Source organism: Artibeus jamaicensis, unplaced genomic scaffold, assembly GCF_021234435.1.
Source record: "Artibeus jamaicensis isolate MK-2021 breed Jamaican fruit bat unplaced genomic scaffold, CSHL_Jam_final scaffold_1019, whole genome shotgun sequence".
Taxonomy (NCBI): Eukaryota; Metazoa; Chordata; class Mammalia; order Chiroptera; family Phyllostomidae; genus Artibeus; species Artibeus jamaicensis.
The window spans coordinates 21,247,345-21,271,456 of NW_026522025.1; the positions used below are offsets into that span (position 1 = coordinate 21,247,345).

The following is a 24,112-nucleotide window of genomic DNA, read 5'->3' on the forward strand; positions in this document are numbered from 1 at the left end:
AAATTTAAAAAAATCTGCATATAAACAATTAAATATTTTTGCATTTGAGACATGTTTGTCCCAAGTGTGTTCTGAGCATTAGTATTCTCAGATATTTCCTAAAAAGAACATTCTATGGTAAAATGCATGTGTAAACCGTTTAAAATGCAATGATTCTTTTTCTTGGTAGGATTTCTAATGGTCTTTCCCGTAAGACTACCCACTGGGACTGAGAGGCCCTAGCTAATCCAATTTTATGTTTCTTAAGCAATCATACCTCAACTACTCTACTATATAAAACTTCTGCTTGGTACATATGGGTAAAGCCATAGTCACTAGTTCCTTCCTCTCCCTGTTACCTACCCTGAACGTTCCAGTTTTGCTCATTCTCTCTGCAGATAAGGTTTTCCCCTCATAGCTCCACTTTTCCAAGTTCTGATCAACAATTGTAATTTTCCTATTCCACAGTAATTGAAACGTATGCTTAAATTTCTCACTGGGCTGTGAGTTTTTAGAGGATCAAGAATATCTTCACAATTTTTGTATGGGGGTATAGGAGAGAACTAAAATTAATTGACCAGTTGATGTTAAGCCTTCTCTTTGAAGGTTCCCTATATTGCTCTCACCTATTTATTTAAATTTTAAACCTGCACCATGATAGTTCTTATACTATTATGGCCTGTGTTATTATTTCACTCAGGAAGTCTTACTGCCTAGTGACCTAGATTTTCAGTTTCTTGGGGCCAAAGGGTTTTTATGTCCCTACCTGGCATATTGACAGCTGGGAGCGAATTACTATTTGAATGATTTGAAATGTAGGTAAGTAGTACTCCTTTGTAGAAATGCCAGTGATCACGGAGGGACAAAAAAAATGGCAGGACAAATTTACTGTAATAAAATTAAGTACTTGTTCTAAGATAGATACCTATTCTAATGACTAGTGAAGATACTCATAGGTTGGTTAATTATATTTTAGTATATATGTAATAATTTTGATTATATATCTTCAGTTTACAAACGTTTAGAAGAAATGCACACCATGGTGGTATAGCCCAGTGGACTGAGCACGGGCCTGCAAACCAAAGTGTTGCTGGTTTGATTCCCAGTCAGGGCACATGCCTGGGTTGTGTGGCCCAGTCCCCAGTAGGGGGCACATGAGAAGCAACCACACATTGATGTTTCTCTCCCTCTCTCCCTCCCTTCCCCTCTCTAAAAAATAAATAAATAAAATCTTTTTAAAATGCATTGATCCTCATTCCAATGGCTAAAGTATTGAGTACAAAGATATAAAAAAACTTGTCCATACCAGAGGCTATTATATGGTCCAAATGGACTTACTGACACATATAACCATTAATTTAAAAACTGTGATTTTTACCTATTTTCTTCAATAAATAATTCTTGAAGAGACTTTTTAACCTATTGTACCAAGCACTGAAATGGAACAATAAATCAGATTATCTAATAAAGGACTTCATAAACTTACCTGACATAAGCCCTCTTATAATTCCTTACAACTGAGATTTTTAAAAACTGCCTGGGAGCAACACCAAATGAAAAGGACTAACAGATTAGAAAAGCAGTTGGGGAGAGAGTGATAGTGAATATGCACCATTTCAGCTGGTCAGATAATAAAAGGATAAATTTTGTCAGTGGTTGTCCAATTCACATACTGCATCATGAGGGCAAAAAGGGGAAAACAGTCCCACTCAGCCGAGCATCAGCTACTATTGACGTGCTTCCCCCCCACCTGTGGGCACTACCCCTTCACGGGTCTCAACACCTCAGAATAACATGCGCTCAACAACATAGAGTCTCTGTTGCATAATATGTAGGAAACGGAAGCATTGTGGGCTTGTAGTGCCTTTTGGGAGTAAATATCTGAGGGGAAAGGTGATAGAATCAGTTAGATTTTAGGAAGGAAGCACCAAGCTGAGTAGGGAGTGGTGAGTAATGTAGTCTGTCCGGAGCAAAGAGCAAGGAGGCCGCAATTCAGTGAGATGGGTCCCGACAGACGGGCAGGAAGAGAGCGTGATGCCTGTCCTCTGAGTGGAAATGCCGCTCAGAGGAGATTAGATTTTGTGGACAATTGCAAGGTATCAACGTATTTAAGAAGTAAATGACATGATAAGGACTTAGAAGACAGTTTACGTTTGTAGACTGGAGAACATATATGGTTGAAGAACAGAGGGAGAATGGAGATAGGGGTCTCAATTGAAAAGATAATGTGAATTCTCAGAGGAACTATGAAAGCATGAATTAGTTTAGGAGAAGTGGGATTGAAAAAGGATCTGCTTGAGATTCCTTTTAGAAGTAAAATGAATTAGGGAAACATATTAGATGTTGGCAACAAGGGAAACTGAGTTGCAAAAGACTGAGTTTATGAGCACTGGTCAAGAGGCTAGTGATGATGCTGTTTATAGTTAGAAGAAATGTTAATTAAGAAGATTTCATTGGATAAGGGTGGGGATGGGGAAGTACTGAGTTGTATCATCTTTGGCAATATATTAGTATGTATTCGTCCATTTCTGTTTTCCAAAGTAAGATATACCATGTTATAAAGAACTTTTTATTAGATCTCAAGATTTAGTATGCAATATTCACATGAAAATGACTTAAACATTTTTATTATATCAAAATTGTACTTACCTAAATTCCTTATTGAATTTAAGTAAATTTTTTTGATATTTTTCTGCTTCTACTTTTTTCTTAACAATCAGACGTTTCTCTTTTAAGAGAACTTCATTTTTCTTCAATCTGTCGATTTTAGTTATTCCTTTGGTCAAAACAGTGCGCTCATTATTTAATTGTAGAATTAATAAACGTTCTTTCGCTTTTTGCTCTTTTTCTTCTAGAAACAAAGCCCTCCTTTCTCTAACTTTTTCCAGGTAGTTGACTCTGTCCTGCCACAGTCGGTACAAACCAGCCTGAATGGCCCTCTTATCTTCTGCCATTTGTTTTTGTGCAGCGTACTTTTTCTGGTGTAAAGTCTCTTGAACAGCTAAACTGGCTTTTTCTTCAGCAGCTTGAGCCTTGGTTACAGCTATTACTTTTTTCTTATGGCTATCCTGCTTCTTTTGTTCTAAGTAGTATTTATCAATATCAGAAAGTGGTTTGAGTTTTATACTAGTTCTGGGTGCTGTCAAAAACTCTCTTCTTGCATTCTTCTCCAACGGCACGTGTTGTTTTTTAATTACTGGTTTTTGATGAGTGGTAGGAAATGGCGTGGCATATGCAGGAGAAGAATCTTGTTTCTTCTCTTTCAATACTGCAGTGTATTTCAATGAATCTGGAGAATGTATGGGTGGTTTCAACACTGATACCCTAAAACTGGCATGCAATCCTTCATCCTCAGTTTCATGCTCAGACTCCTGACCTACATCACAACAGCAGACAAATACAGTACATTATACAAGTGTTCAGCACATTTTAATTTCTGTCTCAATTGTTTTGAAAAATACATTAATAAAATTCACAAGGACCTGCTATTAATTTATATTAAGAAGCATTTTTCCCAACTGATATTCCTTTCCAATTTGTGATTCAATAGTGATTTTGGAAAGACAAAAATCACTACTGAAACATTTTAACACAAAAATTCACTGATTCTTATGTTTCCTGCATTACCTTATCTTTTAAAATTATTTAACTTGCACTGACTCAAAAGAAGTATCTTACACTTAAAACATGCATATTACTTTTCCATATAGTTCTTATCTCATAATTGCAAAGAACTCATAATCTGTTTCACCTTGTTTTCCTCAATTCTGGTGGAAACTAATACCTGCCAACAACATTGCTGTTCCCTTCATTGGACACACAAAGGAACTATATCTCTCAGCCTTCTTTGCTATCCTTGTGGCCACCAGACAAAGTCCTCCCCTACAGAATGTGGGCAGAAGTGATATCTGTCATTTCTGGTCCATGTCTATTAAGAAACAAATGTGCCTTCTCCTTCTTTCTTCCTTTGATGCATGGAGATAAGGATAGGGCCCTAGTAGATGGTAGATATTCAAGTTGGAAGGATCTTGGCTCACTGAATCCCTGCTTGAAAAAGTACTGACCAATAAGGATTATCTAACTTGAAGTCTATGGAAGCCAGAAATATAATCAGAGAGAAGTGACTGTCCCTATTTGCAAAAGACATAATCTTATATCTAGAAAACTCTAAAGACAAAACATGGTTACAACTAGTAAATGGACTAAAGTTACAGAATACAAAATCAACATACAAAAACTGGTTGCATTTCTATTAACTAACAAAAAAAATCTGAAAAAGATACCCCACTACGATTGCATCAAAAGATTGAAATTCTTACAAATAAATATGACCAAGCAGGTGAGAGATCTTCACACTTAACACATTAAGAAATTGATGAAAGAAAATGAAGAAGACATAAATAGATATCTTGTATTCATAGATTAAAAGAAACAATGTTGTTAAAAAAGTCTGAGCCCTGGCTGGTGTAGCTCAGTGGATTGAGCACGGGCCTGCGAACCAGACAATCGCGGTTCGATTCCCAGTCAGGGCACATACTGGGGTTGCAGGCCAGTTCCCTGCAGGCCAGTTCCCAGCAGGGGATACATGAAAGGCAACCATACACTGATGTTTCTCTCCCTCTCTCCTTCCCTTCCCCTCTAAAGATAAATAAATAAAATCTTAAAAAAAAGTCTATACTACTCAAAGCTATGTAAAAACTCAATACAATCTCTATCAAAATCTCAGAGGCATTTTTACAAAAATAAAAAAACAATTTTATAATTCATATAAAACCACAAAAAAACAAGAAATAGACTATCAGTCTCGAGAAAAAACTAAGAGGCATAATACTCCTTGTTTTCAAAATATATTATAAAACTACAGTAATCAAAATATAGTAGTAAGGTATTGGCATGAAGACAGACATACAGACTAATGGAAAGAACAGAGAACCCAGAAATAAATTCACACATATGCAATAAACTGATGTACAAGGGTACCAAGCATACACAATAGAGAAAGCATTGTCTCTTCAACAAATAGTGATGGGAAAAGTGGAATTCCACATGCACAAGAATGCAATTGGAACGAGAGGCAACCATACATTGATATTTGTTTCCCTCTCTCCTCCCTTTCCCCTCTAAAGATAAATAAATAAAATATTTAAAAAATAGATATTGACAATTTTTAATTGCTATGTGTGGTCATATTAGAGTTTTCTATTTTTCTCTTTCCTAAATTATTAATTTTTAATTTGTTTCCATTATGATTCATCCTGATATGTTACCGATTCTTTCATTTTAATTTATTTTTGGATAACATATCTAGTATGTCTAAGACCCTGTGAACATTTATCCAATCTCAGATCTCGAATTTCAATTTCTGTGATTTACTAATGTAACAGAGAGTGATTTCCCCTAATGCCAGATACTTAAAATTACATATGGTCTCGATGAAGAACTTAATAGCTTCCAGCTTCCTAGAGTCATTTTGATTTATCCATCTATTAATTCATCTATCTATCCATTCTCCATCTATGCATTTATATTTTAGTATCTTGAAAATTCAATCAAAATTCAGTAATCACAACTATAAAATTTTTTTCAAACTCCCTCAGTTTCTAATTTTTCCCTCTAAACTTTACTTTCCCTTTTAATTCTCTGAGAATTACTTGGTTTCTATGACTATTAGCCATTTTTCTTTAATAGAAAAACATTTTCTTTGCCAAATACAGGAATCAGATAGCCAATATAATAAATGTGAAAATGTACATATGTCACACTGAACACTCCCCATATATAAAGTGCACGTGTATAAACGGGAGATGAGGCACTATGACAGGCATGATCCCAGGACCCAAAAGGATGGCGATGCCATTTGTTGAAATAAGAAATAGTGGGGAGAAATTAGATTTAGAGACTGAGGTTAAATAAATAGTCTATGTATTACTTTTTCTGAAGTTTACAGCTTTCATATCCAAACAGAAGCCGACATTTTATTAATGTCATATTTAAATTATTTAATTAAAATTTTTTAATATAATGTCATTTTGAAATATTTAATTCTATAAATAAGAAAATCATTTTAAAGTGATACCATTTTCCATTTACAAAATTACCAATAATAATCAGGTAAAAGCTGAGATAAAAACACCTTTCTACAGTTTTTATGAATTATACCAGACGATTTTTGAGGTACAGCCATTATTTCCACCAACTGCATTCTTCAAATACAGTTTACCTTAGGAAAATAAATGTTTGCTGGCAAATTATCCTTGTATTTGTACAACATATGAAATTCTCTATTTAAGACAACTGGAACACATTTAAGTTAACTTATTCCCCAAAGGTAATTTTTAAATAATTTTATTTACTTTCAGAGAGGGGGAAGGGGGAAAGCGGGGGGAGGAACACCTGTCGCTGCCTCTCCTACAGGCCCCGACTGGGGACCGACTCCATGACCCAGGCCTGTGCCCTCACCGGGAACCAAACTGGCAACCTTTTGCTCTGTGGGACGATGCCCAACCAACTGAGCCACACTGGCCAGGGTCAGCAGATAGTTTTAAATGTCCCATGAAACTTTTAGAACTCACAGAAGCCAGTACCATTTGTGGTCAATAGAGCTTGTTTGGTTCTTCTAAATGTATCACAGATTTATGAGCCATCTGTGAAGAAACAAATGGTCTAAGACTATTTAAAGTCAGTGCAAGAATGGTCTGGATGTTCATAAATGGGTCGGGAGGAGTTGCTCTCTTCAGCAAAACTGCCTGACATCTTAACCCAAGCAGATGGCCTTGTGTGGTAGGCTCTGGGACACTTTTGAGTTCAGGTGAAAAGAAGAATACGAGGGAACAGAAAAAAAAGTAAATATAAACAAAAAAAAAGGTCGAGTGACATCAACTTCTGTCATGCACTGAGTTCCTTGATTTGTTAAGGACCTAAATGTCATTGAAATTACAGTGACACATGGCTATTTTCTCCATTTGAGATGTCCTTGCTAAAACACAGAAGCACCTGAGGTCTCCTCCCACCTCAGCCATTACATACACACACACACCACATGGCATAAATGGCCTAAGATATGACCGAAGATCATCATAAAATACAAAGTTTACAAAAAGCTGGGGACTGACTTATAGGATAGAAAGTTGCAGAGATATAGAGAAATTATCTCCCCATGTAATACCATTAATATAGTTTTGAAAATTAGACATACTGTGTGGAAATGCTATGCAGGAGCCTATTTTTCTATGTTCTGCATGGAAGAAGTGTAGTGCCTGTCATGCGAACCACAAAATCTTGTAATTTCCAAAAATGAAATAAAAACAAGACAAACATAAAAGCAATAAAACATATTTATAAGTTTTGTACTAATATGTAAGATACTTTGTACATATAAATAATTGTTGAGATTGCAATGACATGGCTGTCACTGGTGACAGCAACATCTCTGATAAACATCCTCACTGTCGATGTCCAGCATGCTTTAAAAAGGTCTATATTTGATGTTTTTCAAGGTCATTATTAAGATATATTCAACTATCATAAAAATTCATCATTAACTTCCAGCCAAGATGGAGGTGTAGGTAGATATACTGTGCCTCCTCGCACACGAAAAAGAAAAGGACAATGACAATTTAAAAACAAAAAAAACAAGAACTGACAGAAAATCAAACTGTATGGAAGTCCAACAACCAAGGAGTTAAAGAAGATACACTCATCCAGACCAGTAGGTGGGGCAGAGAGGGGCGCCTGGAGAAAGTTCCTGGCAAGACGAGGCTGGTGGACCCAACGCCAGATTGGAGCAGGGCAGGCAAGGCTGCAGCTGGCCAAGGAGACTTTGGTGGCAGGCTGGTGGAGGGGGTGGTCCCACATTTGAGTGCAGATAAACAGGGAGAAAGAATTGGGGAGCAAGACAGACCACGAACCCCAGGGCCCCAGCAACAGGAAATAAAGCCACAGATCACTGATTGAAAACACCTGTGGGGGTTGTGGCAGTGGAAGAGACTCCCAACCTCACAGAAGAGTTCACTGGAGAGACCCACAGGGCCCTAGAGTGTACACAAGCCCACCCACATGGAAATCGGCACCAGAAGAGCCCAATTTGTTTGTGGGAAGCAGGAGAAGTGACTGAAAGCCCGCAGAAAGCAGAGCAAGCCATGTTCCCTCTCAGACCCCTCCCCCACAATGAAGCTACATCGGTTTCCCTAACCAGGTGACCACCTAAGGCTCCACCCCTCACTATGTAACACGTATGCCAAGACGAAAAATGACCCAAACAAACAAACAAACAAACAAAACAGATCAAAACTCCAGGAATGATACAACTACGTGACAAAGAGGTAGTCAACCCATCGGGTGCACAGTTCAAAAGACTGATTGATAATCAGGATGCTCACAGAATTGGTGGAATTTGATCGCAAATTAGATGAAAAAAATGAAGGCTGTGCTAAGTGAAATGAAGGAAAATATACAGGGAACCAATAGTGACAGGAAGGAAACTGGGACTCAAATCAATGGTATGGACCAGAAAGATAAAAGAAAGAACCAAACAGAAAAGAATGAAGAAACAAGAATTCAAAAAAAAAAGAGAGAGAGAGAGAGGCTTAGGAACCTTCAGGACATCTTTAAACATTCCAACGTTTGAATTATAGGGGTACTAGAAGGAGAAGAGGAAAAGCAACAAGTGAAAAAGTTACTTGAACAAATGATAAAGGAGAACTCCCCCAATCTAGCAAAGGAAATAGACTTTCAGGAAGTCCAGGAAGCTCAGAGAGACCCAAAGAAGTTAAGCCCATGGAGGAACACACCAAGGCACATCATAATTGCATTGTCCAAGATTAAAATGAAGGAGAGAATCCTAGGAGCAGCAAGAGATAAGGGGACAGTTACCTACAAAGGAGTTCCCATCAGACTGTCAGCTGATTTCTCAAAAGAGACCTTGCAGGCAAGAAGGGGTTGGAGAGAAGTATTCCAAGTCACGAAAGGCAAGGATATATATCCAAGATTGCTCTATCCAGCAAAGCTTTCATTTAGAATGAAAGGGCAGATAAAGTGCTTCTCAGATAAGATCAAGTTAAAGGAGTTCATCATCACCAAGCTCTTATTATATGAAATGTTAAAGGAATTTATCTAAGAAAAAGAAGATATGAACAGTGAAAGGACAGCAAACTCACAATTATTAACAAACACACCTAAAACAAAAACAAAAGCAAACTAAGCAAACAACTAAACTGGAACAGAACCACAAAAATGAAGATCACATGGAGGGTTAGCAACAGAGGAGTGGGAGGGGGAGAGAGGGGGAAAGGGTACCGAGAATAAGTAGCAGTTGTACAGAGAATAAGATAATAGATGTTAGGTAGAAAATAGACAGAGGGAAGATAAGAATAGTATAGGAAATGTAGAAGTCAAAGAACTTATACGTACAACTCATTTACATGAACTAAAGTGGGGGAATGTGGGTGGGAGAGGGTGTGCAGGATGGAGGGGAGTGAAGAGGGGAAATGGGACAACTGTAATAACATGATCAATAAAATATATAAAAAAACAAAAAACAAAAAAATCACCATTAAACCATTAAATTGTACAATGTGATGGTTCTAATACATTAAGTGTTGTGAAACTATCATCACCATGTAAAAGGTGTTTAAAACATGTTCCTCATGCCCAAAAGAAATGCAGTAACTATTTGAGCCACTCTCCACCCCCTCCCTGTCTGCCACCACCCTACCCTAGGCAACTGCAAATCCACCTCACCTCTCTATAGATTCATGGGTTCTGGATACTTAATAAAAAGTAAATAAATAATATAAGAGGTTTTAAAGATAGATATGGTCTTCTTTAGATTAGAATCTGGAATGATTCTAAGAGGTTTTAATAATATATTTTAAAATATAGTTACTCATCTCAAGAGAATAAATTTGATGTTTGCCCTGTAGAAATAGCTCTTATACAGAAGATTTTAAAACATTAAAACTAAAAATTTAAAGGAAACATTTATTTATTAATGCATAAAACAATACAGTCAATATGTTTTAAAATTAGTGGTGCCATTATGAGATATCATGTAGCTTAAGAAAAACTTCACTTTATATATATGAGAGAATGAGCACATAAAGGATAAATGTCTTACTATGATGATAAAAATAATTTGAACTGTGAAAACCTCCTGAAAGAACTGATGACCTATAGTTTCTTACATAACAGTAGCAACCTGAAGATAATGTATCTACAGAGTTGAAGACTATTACAAGATAGTTAGCATTACAGAAAACTTGTAGTACAACACATCAATTAATTTTATTTTCTTTATATAATAATCTCTGTATATGCTTATCCCAGCTTCTGTTTCTATACATTCAGTAAAAGATGTCACTAATTCTTAAAGCAGCTCATTTTAATTTTGATTTTCTATAATTTTAAGAACGTTTTTATATTAAGAAATAGTTTTTCTTCTTTATTAATTACAACTCCCTATAATTACTCTTCCCTAAACAAGCTTCCATTTGCTATGATGCTGTTAAAGAATAAATCATAATATGAATATCAAATGCTAAGAGGCCTGCCATTAGAGTAAAATAAGAAGCTTTTATTTCATTCCAGATGCCATAATTCATAAAACCAAAGATATATCAGCTATTGAACAGTATGAAAATACACAGTTCATTCACAATAAGCTTGAGGTCAACAGAATGCCCAAGTCTATTTCACATGAATATTCTTTAAGTCATGTATCCTTTGGTATTCCTTAAAATAGTTTTCTTTACATGACGCTTAATGCTTATTCTTATAAAATGTTATCTTTTTAGATTAGGCTTAGTTTCAATATTTATGATACTATTCTTTCATTGAATATAGGCTAACTCCCCCAGCCTCATAAAATACATAATCATGCCACTTGTACTTTATTCTAGGTCTCCTAAAAATATTTAGGTAGAGAAGGTGATACCAAGATATTACATTAAAAACCTAATTTCAGGTTAACACTAATTCACTATAATTGTGAATTCACAACAATTAGTGTGAATTCACACTAATTCACAATTCACTATAATTGTTGTGTTAGAAAAAAAATACCCATGTCTAAATATTTACCATTTTATCCAAAAAGTTATTACTATCTCTTAAAGATATTTCTTAAACCAAGATAGATGCTGCAGACATTATCTATCTACATTACTGTTATTTTAACACTACAACTGATAATAAATATTAGACTTGTTTGATACAAGCTGTATTTAGTAATCCACTATGGGATTCCATTGCTTACCCCTTCACTTTGGAAATTCTCAAAAACTATTGTGCAATGGATAAATTTCTCAGTAAAACTACCAAGTAAATGTTTATAGATAAATAAATGTCAAGCCTATTGGTATATGAAGTTTAAAAACAACAACAAAAATAGCAGCAGCAGGTAACATGTATTGAACACTAGGTACTAGACATTTTACTATATAACTGAGTGTATGACGTGTACTAAGTCTCATCTCAAATGTTATACAGGTATTTTCTTGTTTAATTTTTACAGCACACTTGTAGAATACCTATTTAGTATATCCTTTTGACTAAAAAATGCAATCCTTATGGTTGATATAATCAGCACTGTCACAACAGAAAAAACTAAAAATCATAAGTTAACATAACAAAGGTTGATTTCTTCTTTATGCAAATCTAGGTACATAGGGTTTGCCTCCTCCATAATGTAGCTAGAGCATCTGAAACGTGAGCTCCTCAAGGATTCTGAGGAAAAAAGGGACAGAATGGTGAGCTTAAATGCCTCAACCTAGAAGTGACACACCTGACTTCAAGTCACAATCCACAGACCAGAATTAAATTATGTGATCCCGACCAAACTTTGTGGGAAGCTGGGAAATGCAGAGAAGCAAGTGGAATATTTTGCAGACACAAAAAACTCATTGCCACAAGGTACCAAATGTCATTTGATCCTTTTTTTCTAAACACAGAAGACACTCTTGGACGGAGATAACTGAAAGTTCCATCAAGCCAAGAATTTGTAGATGTGTGCAACAGTCTCTTAATTAGGCTGGATATGGTTTTAATCTAAAGACTAATGCATTAAAAAACAAGCCAACAATATTCTGTCCCACCCTTCCATACACACATCAAATATACAAAGATTGAATAGGGAAAATGTAACTACAAATGGAAAGAGCAAGAGGCACACTTGTTTACTCTGTGACATTATCCTGTCTTCAAGATATGGATGGATCCTGGATTAGTCCTTGATTCTGCTTTCTTTCCTTTTTTTTTGAGACATTCTTATGTTTTCTGGAGGTCCATCCTTTCTTATTATTCTCCTTGGCCATATCGCAAGTGGAGGAATTGCCCACATTAGAGGCTGCAAAAACTTTCTCAGTGCACTTCCTGCTGCTAAAGATCGCAGACCCAAATGTATCTTTGTCTTGAATAGCCAAAGGTATTTGAGACTATTATTCTTTGGTAATACCTTTCCATTAAAATTTCAGATGTTTATCTATTTTCTTATGCCAGTTCAATATGTCAGTAATTACATTGAAAATTCTTTTGAAATTGAAGACCACTCAAGGAATTGGAAACACAGTCCATCCACATAGATTGGAAAAATGAACACTGTTATACTATCCATATTAACTAAAGAAATATATAGATTTGATGCAATCCCTATCAAAATCCCAGCAGTATTTTTCACAGAAATAGAACAAGAAGTCCTAAAGTTTGTATGGAACTGCAAAAGACCCTATATAGCCAAAGCAATTCTAAGAAAAAATGAACAAAGCCAGAAATACCTTATTCCCTGATTTCAAACTATGCAATAAAGCTATAGTAACAAAAACAGTATGGTGCTGGCAGAAAAACAGACATATGGAACAGAATTGAAAGCCTAGAAATAAAACTGCACACATACATAAAGATACTTTAGTACAACTGGTTGGTGTAGCTCAGTGGATTGAGCGCAGGCCTGCAAACCAGAGTATCATGGTTCGATTCCCAGTCAGGGCACATTCCTGGGTTGCAGGCCAGTTTCCAGTGGGGCACACATGAGAGGCAACCATACTTTGATATTTCTCTCCCTCTCTCCTTCCCTTCACCTCTGAAGGTAAATAAATAAAAAATCTTTTTTTAAAAAAAGATACTTTACTACAAAGGAGCCAAGAACAAACAATGAAGAAAGGAAAAGTTGCTGGGAAAACTGAACAGACACATGCAAAAGAACGAATCTAGACCACTATCTTACATCATACACAACATTAACTCCAAATGGATTAAAGACTTAAATATAAGATTTGAAGCTATAGAATACATAGTAGAAAACATAGATGGTAAGCTCCTTGACATTGGTCTTAAAAATATATTGGTGGATCTAACTCCAATGGCAAAAAAAACAAAAGCAAAATTAAACCAGTGAAGCTACATCAAACTTAAAAGCTTGTACACAGCAAAGGAAACCATTAACAAATTGAAAAGGCAAACTACAGAATGGGAGAAGATATTTGCAAATCATACATCTGAAATGGGCTTAATATCCAAAATATATAAAGAACTTAGATTCCTCGACAACCAAAAAACAAATAACCTGATTTAAAAAAATGGATAGAGGATCCGAACAGACATTTCTCCAATTATGACATACAGATGGCTAACATGGAATGATGTTCAACATCATTAATTATTAGGGCAATGTAAACCAAAACCACAATGAGATATCACTCACATCTGTTGGAATGGCTATCAAAAAAGAAGGAATGAAACAAGTGTTAGGGAGGATGTACAGAAAAGGGAACCATCACATTGTTGGTGGGAATGTAAATTACTACAGCCACTTAAAAAAGTAGAACAGAAATTCCTCAAAAATTATGAATAGAATTACCACATAATCTAACCATTCTACGTCTGAGTATTTATCCAAAGAAAACAAAAAACACTAATTCAAAAATATATATGCACACCTATATTCATTGCAGTACTATTCACAATAGCCAAGATATGGAAACAACTTAAGTGTTCACAAACAGATGAATAGATACAGAACATGTGAAATACACACACATACACACACAAGGAAATCTATTCAGCCATAAAAAAAGGTGAAACCTTGCTATTTATGACAATTTGAATGGATCTCAAAGGCATTGTGGTAAATGAAATAAATAGTCATATGGAAAAAGACAAATACCATGTGATTTCATTGACATGTGGAATATAAAACAAGAACAAAATAAACAAAACAAAAAAAAATTCATGGAGGCAGACAACAGGTTGGTAGTTACCAGAGGGAAAAGGGGTTGGGGGGAGGACTAAGTGGATAAAGGAGGTCATTACATGGTGACAGATAGGAACTAAACTTTTGGTGGTGACCACAATGCAGTGTATACAAATGTCAAAGTATAATGTTGCACACCTGAAATATAACAGGTTACAAACTAATCTTAACTCAATTAAAAAATAAATTATTTTGAGTCATATGCGGTACCTAGGGCTGCTTTATTTTTTCTTATTATCTCTCACTCTAGAAATTTAATGGAAGTTACTATAAAGCTATCTGGAACAATAGGTAGGAATCCCACATATATAATCTAATCTCTGTCCCAAGTTATCATTTTCTTTTTATATTTTTTAAATTTATTAATTGTTGTATAGATATATAGAGAGAAACATCAATTTGTTGTTCCACTTATTTATGAATTCGTTGGTTGATTCTTCTACGTGCCCTGAACACAGAGTGAAGCTGCCTCTTGGTGTATATGGACGATGCTCTAACCAACTGAGCTACCTGGCCAGAGCCTGAGTTATGGCTTTCAGCTAAGAGGTTTGGATCTTTGTCTCAACGTGTTACTAAATTTGTTTTATATTTGGGACTATATTTGGGACTATATGAAACATGACTTACTATTTGGGACTATAGAAGCAGACAATTTTCCAAAGATGCAATACCATATATTTCTGAAGTCTCCATTCTCTCTCATTTTGCCTTGAAAACCAGATACGTTGTGGAGCTCTTTTTTTTTGGTTGGGTTACTTGACAAACACAGTCCAAGTACAATCAATACCCTCTTTTTTTAACTGGCTACAGCCATGCTTGGATTGCCATTATTCCAGTCTCTGACATCAATTTTCTCATATGATGGCTAAGATGATACCATAGTTAAGGTTTTGGTTATGGTAGCAATTTCTGTGTTTAGAACACAATTAATTCTAATTTCAATCACAAACAAATCCTTAAATTTCAGTAGCTGAGCACAGTAAGGGTTCATCTCTTCCTCATCTCAGAACCAGTGTGTGTCAGCCGGACCTTGCTGATGTGCTAATGGAATGCACGGCTTCCAAGATCCACATAGCAGGGGCGAGGATGATGACCTTAATTGTTTCCACACAGAAGTGATATTTCACTTTTGCTCACAGTCAAGTGGACATAAATAATCATAAAATTCCTACATAACTTCATGGGAAGCTGAGCAATACAATATATGACATTGTTGCTTAGAATCAGAAAATAAATCCAAATGTATCTGACTCAAAAGCCTATTTTTTCCATCATGTTATACTTACTTTATTGTAATATAATCTTCTTCCTCTTTTTATTCTTGGTAGTAAAAATATTACAAATATTAAAAACTAATTAGAACAATTATACAGACATAAAAATATAGTTTTGTTTGCTTTTCATTTAAATGTAGCAACCATGATTTCTAGTTTTACATGCATGAATATGCTCTAATTGCTCATCTGAAGTAATTTAGTTGATATTATTTTATATTCTGGACTAAAATTCAGTCATTCTAGCAAACAGTTTAGGAGAAAAGAAAAACACTGTTAAAATTGCCTAAAGCACAAGTGAAGTAAAAATCAGCAAGATATGATAAATTAGATGAATTTGAAAGAAAAATGTTGGAAGCAGAAAATATAATGTGTTTCAATGGAAACCATAAAATATCCTTTAGAGTCTTCATTTCAGACTCCTATGTGGCTTTGGAGCAAGACAAAGTATGGAATGAAAGCAAAAGAGAAGATTGTATAAATCTGATCACCGACACTTTGATATAATAACCCCCAAATAATAAACCTTTTGACCTTACATTCTGAATAGGAAATGGCAGTTTTGTTCTCAGAAATGTGTTTTATATAACAGCTGGTACTTTTTGTAAAGGATTTGAATTTGCTTCTTCATAACTAGGTCTGAAATAGAGGGTTGGCCCGTCATCCACCTACACTTACTTAAAGGGTTAAAAAAAACTTAACGTAACACACACTTTGAGGGTTATAATATCTGCCTGGTATGACAAGTCCTTTCAGTATGAATCAAGGTATGTGTATCTTTAGTATCTAACACTGGAAAAAATCTCCTGAAGTATAAAATAAAATAGGCATTCATGAAGAATCATGTTATCTTTAAAACATCTCACCTGCAGTGATACATCATTTTCAAAAAGAAAAAATTAAGAGATTTGATTAGGCAATATAAAATAAAAACTAGAAGGGATCATAGGTCTAATTTAAGTTAAAGAAGGTAAGTACATTTATTTGTTACAAGCTAATAATTAGTGAAACAGGTATTTTGGATAATATTTGTAACAAAAGCAATCAACTCGTAAGCTGTCATGTATAATTTGGTAACATAAATGAGACAATGTAATACCTATCCTCATTCACAAGTTACAGGCAGGGTCTTTTAACTTCATCTTACAGAAGTTCCACTGAAACATATCATATAATCCTCACCACTAATATCCTAGCTCCACAAGGGGAGGGTTTTTATATGCCTTATTTACTGTTAGACTTGAATGTGTAAAGTTGCTAAAATTATATAAGTGGTCATAAACTAAAATGTAGTAAACAAAACTCAGTATAATAAAATAATCTCTAAATTTCAAAACTTCCTGGAGGGCAGGGAGGAAGGAGTTAAAGTGTCTAGACCATGATCTGTTCATGCTGTTTATAAGGCGGATGCCCAGGGGAAAAGGGGAAAAGGCAGGTGCTCTCATCTAATCCCATGTCAACTAGAACTCCCAAAAGATAGACAAATGGTAGTTTCTAGAAGAAAGAGACCTTATCTTCTGAATGCCTTTAGCAGGCTGGTTCATGGCTAAAGGATTGTTTATACTAAATAAACACTCTCTGGAAAATAGTATGTAAACTATGCAACTCTCTAAAATATTAAACAGAAATGTTTCATAATGCAAATCTGTCTGTGTGAGGTAAACCCCTAAACCTCATTAGAGATTTCATTTTACTAGGCCATACATAGATGCACATTCTTCAAGGGAAGAAATAACTGGGAGAGCCCGTCTTAATGTTCCAGATCCCTCCCTACTTCATCCAAGCCTCTTGATTATTTGTATCTTTTAAATTATTGGTACAATTTGATACCAGGATAAGATCTCAGATTTACATAAGTCTCATTTGACAATCCATTCATGTTAAATTGGTCTACAGATGACAGAAATTAATGATGGTACATAACATGTAATTATCCATCATTCAAATTGGGACATGTTCAAGATTGTTCAGGACTGAGCGCTCTGTTTTTAATAATTTCACCTGGACAACAGGCATTAATTGAGACTTTACAGGGCAAAAGTGAGGCATATAGTTATGGTAGAAAGAGTGAATGGTCTTTCATTCATTAGTGTATTTATTTATTTTATAACTATTTTTAAAGTTTTGCCAACTTGAAATGTCCTTGTGAGAAAGTGAATGGGGAAAATATGGTCCCATGTGGGGATTGAAATATTCAGCAACATATGAATTATAAATTATTCTGGCTGACACTGTAGTGGCAATATAAGCATCAGAAAAACATATCTGGCATAAGTAAATATTATTTCTAATTAAACATTAGAAAATCACACATTGCTGTTGTGGATAGTTTTCTTATTCACATTATATTTATCTGCATAAACACTAGCATTTAAGAAAGATCTTAAAGTTAGAATTATGATAACAGGTGGTAAGAATAGCACTTGAACTAATTTACGTTGTTTCAGAATCACCAAACACTTCATGGATCTCAAGGGAATCTTATACAACTCCCAATGCTTAAGGGGTTGCCCAAAGTATGAAGATATAAAAAAACACAAAATGTGTAACAGATGCTATCAGAACTACTACCTACTCAAGCAGACTTTTTCTGGAGATTTTACAGCCAGCATAAAAACTACTACTAAGCTAAATAATAAGATTACTGTTTTTACCAACTAACTTAAGGAAGAAGAAGTGGGCTTCATGTGGACTGATGAATCCCTTGAAATTACAAATAAAATGAATGTGTGTTCATATGTGCATCTTTGAGAACAAAGAGAAGTTAAAATTTTAATTATATGCTTATATTTCATTACATTTGTACATGTAAGCAAAAAAGATTAAGAATCAGGGTTAAAAAAAGGTAGTATCTGGAGAACAGGTTCACATAGCCACAGCTCATATCGTGAGGCAATAGGTGCTCACATTCATGCTCTGCTTAATGAGGCCGTTTCTGGCCTGGTGGAAGTTATGTGCCTATTATCAGACTGTACCCCTTTGAAAAATATTAACTTGTAGCCATTCACTCAAACTTTACCTTAAAGGAAAGGAGGGATAATTGTCTAATGGCCTTTACCAAACTCTCTCTTCCCTACTTTAACAACCTATATATTATGAGCTTCCTGGTATTTAGGAATAACTTTGGGAATAATGTTTTGATTATTCAAACATTCTGATCATAGTGTACTTTAATACATCAAAAATGATAATCAATTTTCAAGTTATAAATATAGGAAAATATAACACTAAAATATCTTTGATTCATAATTTAAGAACTCAGAACATTGATTTCTTTCTCTCCATGCCTTGAGTTTATTATGAACATGAATATTGTAGATTATAAAAATCCCCAAAGTAAATAATTTGGTAATATCTTCACTACTTTATCCCATTCACTCTTACCCTTCACCAACATGGTTCTTGTCTCTGCTATGTTGCAAAAGTTGCTCTATGTCAAGGTCACCATTGACTCTCCATGTTCCAAAATCTATAAATACTGTTTTGTTCTCCTATTTCAAGACTGTTCAGCTAGTATTCAACACAGTGTAACAGTATACTCTTTTTTAAATTTAATTTTTATTATTTTTATTTAATTATTTTTCAAGTACAGTTCTCCATCTTCTCCCATCCTAGCCCAACCCCCCAGTGCTCCCCACCTCCCTCCCATTTCCACCCCCCTTAGCTGTTGTCCATGTGTCCTTTATACTAGTTCTTCTAAATCCCTCCCCTTTTTCTTTTTGATTAAATTATTTTTACCAAATTATTATATGTGTATATTTTAGGTAGTCAAACATAATAAGACAAAATTTAAGAGTTCTAATGACTACAAAAATAAGAGGTGAATATTATATCTTGTTCAGAAATGGTAGTCATGTTAAGCATAAAACTTGGTACAGAAATTCATATTTATAGAAATAAACTTTAGCTTCTTATTAAAAATACATTTCATGTAATAATATGCATATGAAACATACATAATACACACATATGTGTATGTTCCCTTCTATACTATGGTATTTTCCTTATCATTATTATATAATATTTTAAAAAGTAATATTTTTTACCAGGCCCATGTGAGCTTCCCCTAAACTGCACAGTGTAACTCAGTGTGCCATACAAATTTTATCATTTTCAACATGTACCATGATCTGACATTTAAGAAAGTTTGAGAAATAATGCTCTACACGCCTGTAGAGCACCTACTCACTACTGTATCTTAAGTGAACATCGTGACTATAAAACCTCAGTGAAAAAAAATCAATGAATTAAAAAATGGAACACATGATTAGATAAACAGGGTACACAAAGATTTTACTTCACCCTGTTGACTCTGTAGCAATGCATGAAAGTTGTTTTAAAAAGAGGGGAAAATTACAACCTATTTCTCCTCCTCTCCAAAAGACGGGAGAACTACTATACTTATTTACTTGTTGCAATGCAACTTCTCTCAGACAAAGGTTGACTCCATTTATAACACTGATTCAAAATCACTTAATTTTTTTTTCTGGGCACAGTATACTGTCAGATGTTATAGAAGAGAGAGGTAAAAACCAGTTGTCATTTTCAAGGCATCCCTTTGCCAAAAATAACCATAACAAGTTGTTGTGTGGGATGCATCAGACCAAGGCATTAATTGTGATTATAAGGGAGATCAGAAGCTTAGTAGAGAAAACAAATATAATTACAGAATAGGTGTGTAGTAACAGGCAGAAAAAGATGCACTTTCAGGTGGAGGAAAACATAAGCACAGTCACAGTGCTATATTCTTCGAATCATGAAGAGTACAGTATAACTAGAACACAACATTTGTAAAAGGAGAGATATGGAGATCCTCACAGATAGGTAGCAATTCTTTGCCCCCCCCCCTTAAACACATCCTTCATGCAAAGCTACAGAGTTAACAAGGAAAGTAACCCCAAACCATATTATGTAAAAACCTGAAAGCCACACTAAAATGTTTATTCTATAGGAAATAATCAATTTTAAAGCTTGGAATAAGAAAATCACATAATCATATACATGTTTTTGAAATACTGTATTGCTAGCAAGAAGATCAGTTGGTAGTCTTTTTGACTAATTTAGGCAAGAAAACATTAGGATAAAAATATGGCCTATGAATGGTGGACTACAATCCAGGTACGTAGAGTCTTCCTTTATAAGGTTTTGAAGAGTAACTGCTCTGAAATATTGGTGAGATATATCATATGGAAATGTGTTATTTGTGGAGCATGGTGATATCTGCCAGAAAGCTCATCCCTTCCCCTCTCCTTGAACTTATGTGAATTGGTCAGACTAGGTTCTGGAATTGGGGCTTTCCCAGTTCACATTATCCAACAGAGTCCAATACCCCAGGGAGTATAGTCTCATAGGCTATGATAAAACTGCTTTGAGAGAAAGGTAACAATCTGGACAATGGAGCCTACTAAAACAAAATTAGAATAAGAATTTTAGATAACTTAAATGTACTAAAAAGAAAAGGAGAGATAAAACAACCTGGCTGGTATAGCTCAGTGGATTGAGTGCAGGCCTGCGAACCAGACAATAGTGGTTCGATTCCCAGTCAGGGCACATGCCTGGGTTGCAGGCCTGTTCCTTGCAGGCCAGTTCCCAGCAGGGTATGCACGAAAGGCAACCATACATTGATGTTTCTCTCCCTCTCTCCTTTCCTTCCCCTCTAAAGATAAATAAAATCTCAAAAAAAAAAAAAGAAAGAAAAAGTAGTAATAGAAGTACATAAATGAAAATCTTCTGGAAGTAGATGATACAAATAATAAAATGGATGCTGCTGAAATACAATTCATTAGTTTAAAAATTATATTGACAAATTTTCCCAAAAGAAGTTGAGGAAGGATGAAGAGATACAAAAAATATTGAAAGAAATGAGAGACAAAAGTAAAAGTACTCAGGTAAAACTGGTGTCCCAGAGGAAGAGAAAAATAAGAAATCAATCTAGGAGGTGGTACAAATGACTTTGAAGGTAATGCTGATTAAATAACTTGGTAAGATTTGCTATTTAATTTTTTTAAAAGCCAGAAGAAATAAACAGAAAAGTATATACATAATGACAAAATTTAAACCCAGATAGTAAGATTGAGTCCTAGACAAGAAAGAGAACATTAATCAGACAACTGGCCATAGATGAATATGGTTCACAGATAAGTTCATGGTATTGTATTGTGTTAACTTCCTGGTTTTTATAATTTTAATATAAGATTATATGATTATATATAAGATAATAGCATTTGGGGAATGGGTGAAGAACATTCAGAAATAACATGCAACTTTTTGTACCTTTTGTAATTTGACATTATTTCAAAATAAAAAGTCAAAATGAAGGGGGAAATATAGATATCGATTATGAAAAAACAAGAAGAAAACAGAGACAGAAAAAGTAGAGCCAGAAAAAAGTAGATGACAGAAACAAGCCTTACTCTTGCAATGAATATAATACATACAAATGGGCTAAATAAGTTGACCCAGCTATTTGCTATTTCATGATACACATATAAAACAAACAGTCAAAAGTAAAAGGATAGAAAAACATATTAGGAAAACCTTAATTATAATATAGCTGGTGCAGCTATACTAATATCAGGCAAAAGAGAGTATGAGAAAAAACATTATTATGAAGAAAGGAAATAAATAATGATAAAAGGTTCAAGTTGCCAAAAATGTGTTAACAATTACAATCACATAGATCCTTAATAAAACCTTTCAAGATGTAATAAACAAAATTTGATAAAATTATAATCCACAATTATGGCACAATATTTCAATATATCTCATTCCTTGGTTAACTAGACAAAAAAAAACCAAGGAAATAGAATATTTGAATAACAATGAAAACTTTGATCAAGTGAACTTAGCCTTTATCATAGCTATTATAGCAAGCACCAAGATATAAGTAGATGCCAGGACTCAAAAAGGATTCTCCTTATGATCACATAGAAGTTAAAAGAGGCCACTTCTTAGGAGACTGTTGTAACCTTGTTCCCACTCAGTACTCCAGGCATGGCTGATCTTTCCATTGAGGGGAAGTAAGTTAGTCCAGAAAGGGTCTGCAGTCAAACACAACACTATTACTTAATATTAAAAAAATGGTAGAAGGAGGAGCCTACCAAACTTCCTGATCTTCCAAACTAAGATTTGTTGAGCCCATATTTGAGTATGGTAAGAGAAAAAAATAATGCCAATCATTCTGAAAGGAAAAACTTTATATTAAAGGAAGAAGAAACACTGCTAAGAAGAAAAGGTATTTTTCATACTATAAGACTTTGAGTATGTGCCGACATGTACAATTTGGTAAAATGGATTAAAATAATCTTAAATAAAAAGATATAATACCTATACTTAAAAAGTAACAGAAAATGTTACTTTATAACATAAAAGTAAGTTTTAACAATGAATTAAAATGCATGCCAAAAATAATAATCTGTTCAAGCAACATTAGTATAATTTCTGACTGCTTTTAAAATTGGCCATTTTTAAGTAAATATAAGGTAATTTGCTCTTAGTTAAATAGAAGAAATACGAGGAAAACGTTATTTTTATTCTAATTCTTCTAATGATTTTAGATAAGACACTTTTAAACTTCTATAGCTTTTTAAACTCAGAAATATTAAAAATAGGTGAGAAATAATATAATTTTATATAAAATGGGTGGTTGCACAATATCGAAAACAACACAAGAACTGACAGAAATGTGTTAGATTTAATAGATTTGGAGGATTTAATGTAATACAACCACAATCCCACGCATATGATTTAATTATCATATAGCAATGCATTTACAGTCCTCAGAAGGCACCATGGTTATTTACAATGGGCCCTAGACTTTGAATGGGGAAACGAAACCTGGGAATGGTACCAGCTCTAGCAGTTTTGGATTATGTGACCTTGGATACATCAGGACTCTTCAGGATTTATGAGTGCTGTCCTCCAAGGATGCAGACATCCCTTGCCTGGAATAGGATAAGTATCTCAAAATTCCCTACTCCCTCTTTCTCTCCTTCCTTTCTGTCCCCCACCCACTATTTACCATAAAATGTAGATACAAGTCAGCTTAGTTTAAAATATTAATATAGACTTCAGATTAGGTGGATTAAATAGTTTAAACATAGTTTTCTCCTCTCAATACCATGATTTTAAAAAGAGCCATACAAAGACAATGAGAAAAGAAAGAATATAGCAGTGACACCAAAACCATTTGCAAGCCAGAAAAGCCAGTGGGTGAAAGGTAACTGACAATAGACAGAATGAAGTTGAAATTTAAGTTTGATGCAGGGAAGCCAAAAAGAAGAAAGCTGATTCACAATTTAGAACACTAAAAAGGTGGGGAATTAGAAACATGGTTTAAAGAGTTATTTGAAAAACATAATTTGATCAACAGATCCTTTGGCTACCACACATAACCACTACGCCCTGACAGGAGGCTAAAGAGTAACCCTCTAGAGAAGTTAAACCAAACAGATTTTTCGGGAATATACACAAAGAATCCCAAACACCAATTCAAAAGAATTTATTCACCCACATGTTCAAAGCAGCACTCTATACAATAGCCATGATTTGGAAACAGCTTAAGTGCCCATCAGTAAAAAAGTGGATAAAAAAAAAACCCTGCAGTATATCTCTGGAA

At 34.6% G+C, this 24,112-nt stretch overlaps 1 protein-coding gene across 1 annotated transcript in view; it reads right to left on the reverse strand.

The window, feature by feature from the left end:
* The window catches only part of LRRIQ3 (leucine rich repeats and IQ motif containing 3), a 105,661-nt gene that overhangs the window by 5,825 nt on the left and 75,724 nt on the right, over positions 1 to 24,112 (reverse strand). The window contains exon 7 of the mRNA XM_037141088.2: positions 2,629 to 3,355. Within this exon, the coding sequence (XP_036996983.2) occupies positions 2,629 to 3,355 (727 nt within the window). The remainder of the gene's footprint in view (positions 1 to 2,628; positions 3,356 to 24,112) is intronic.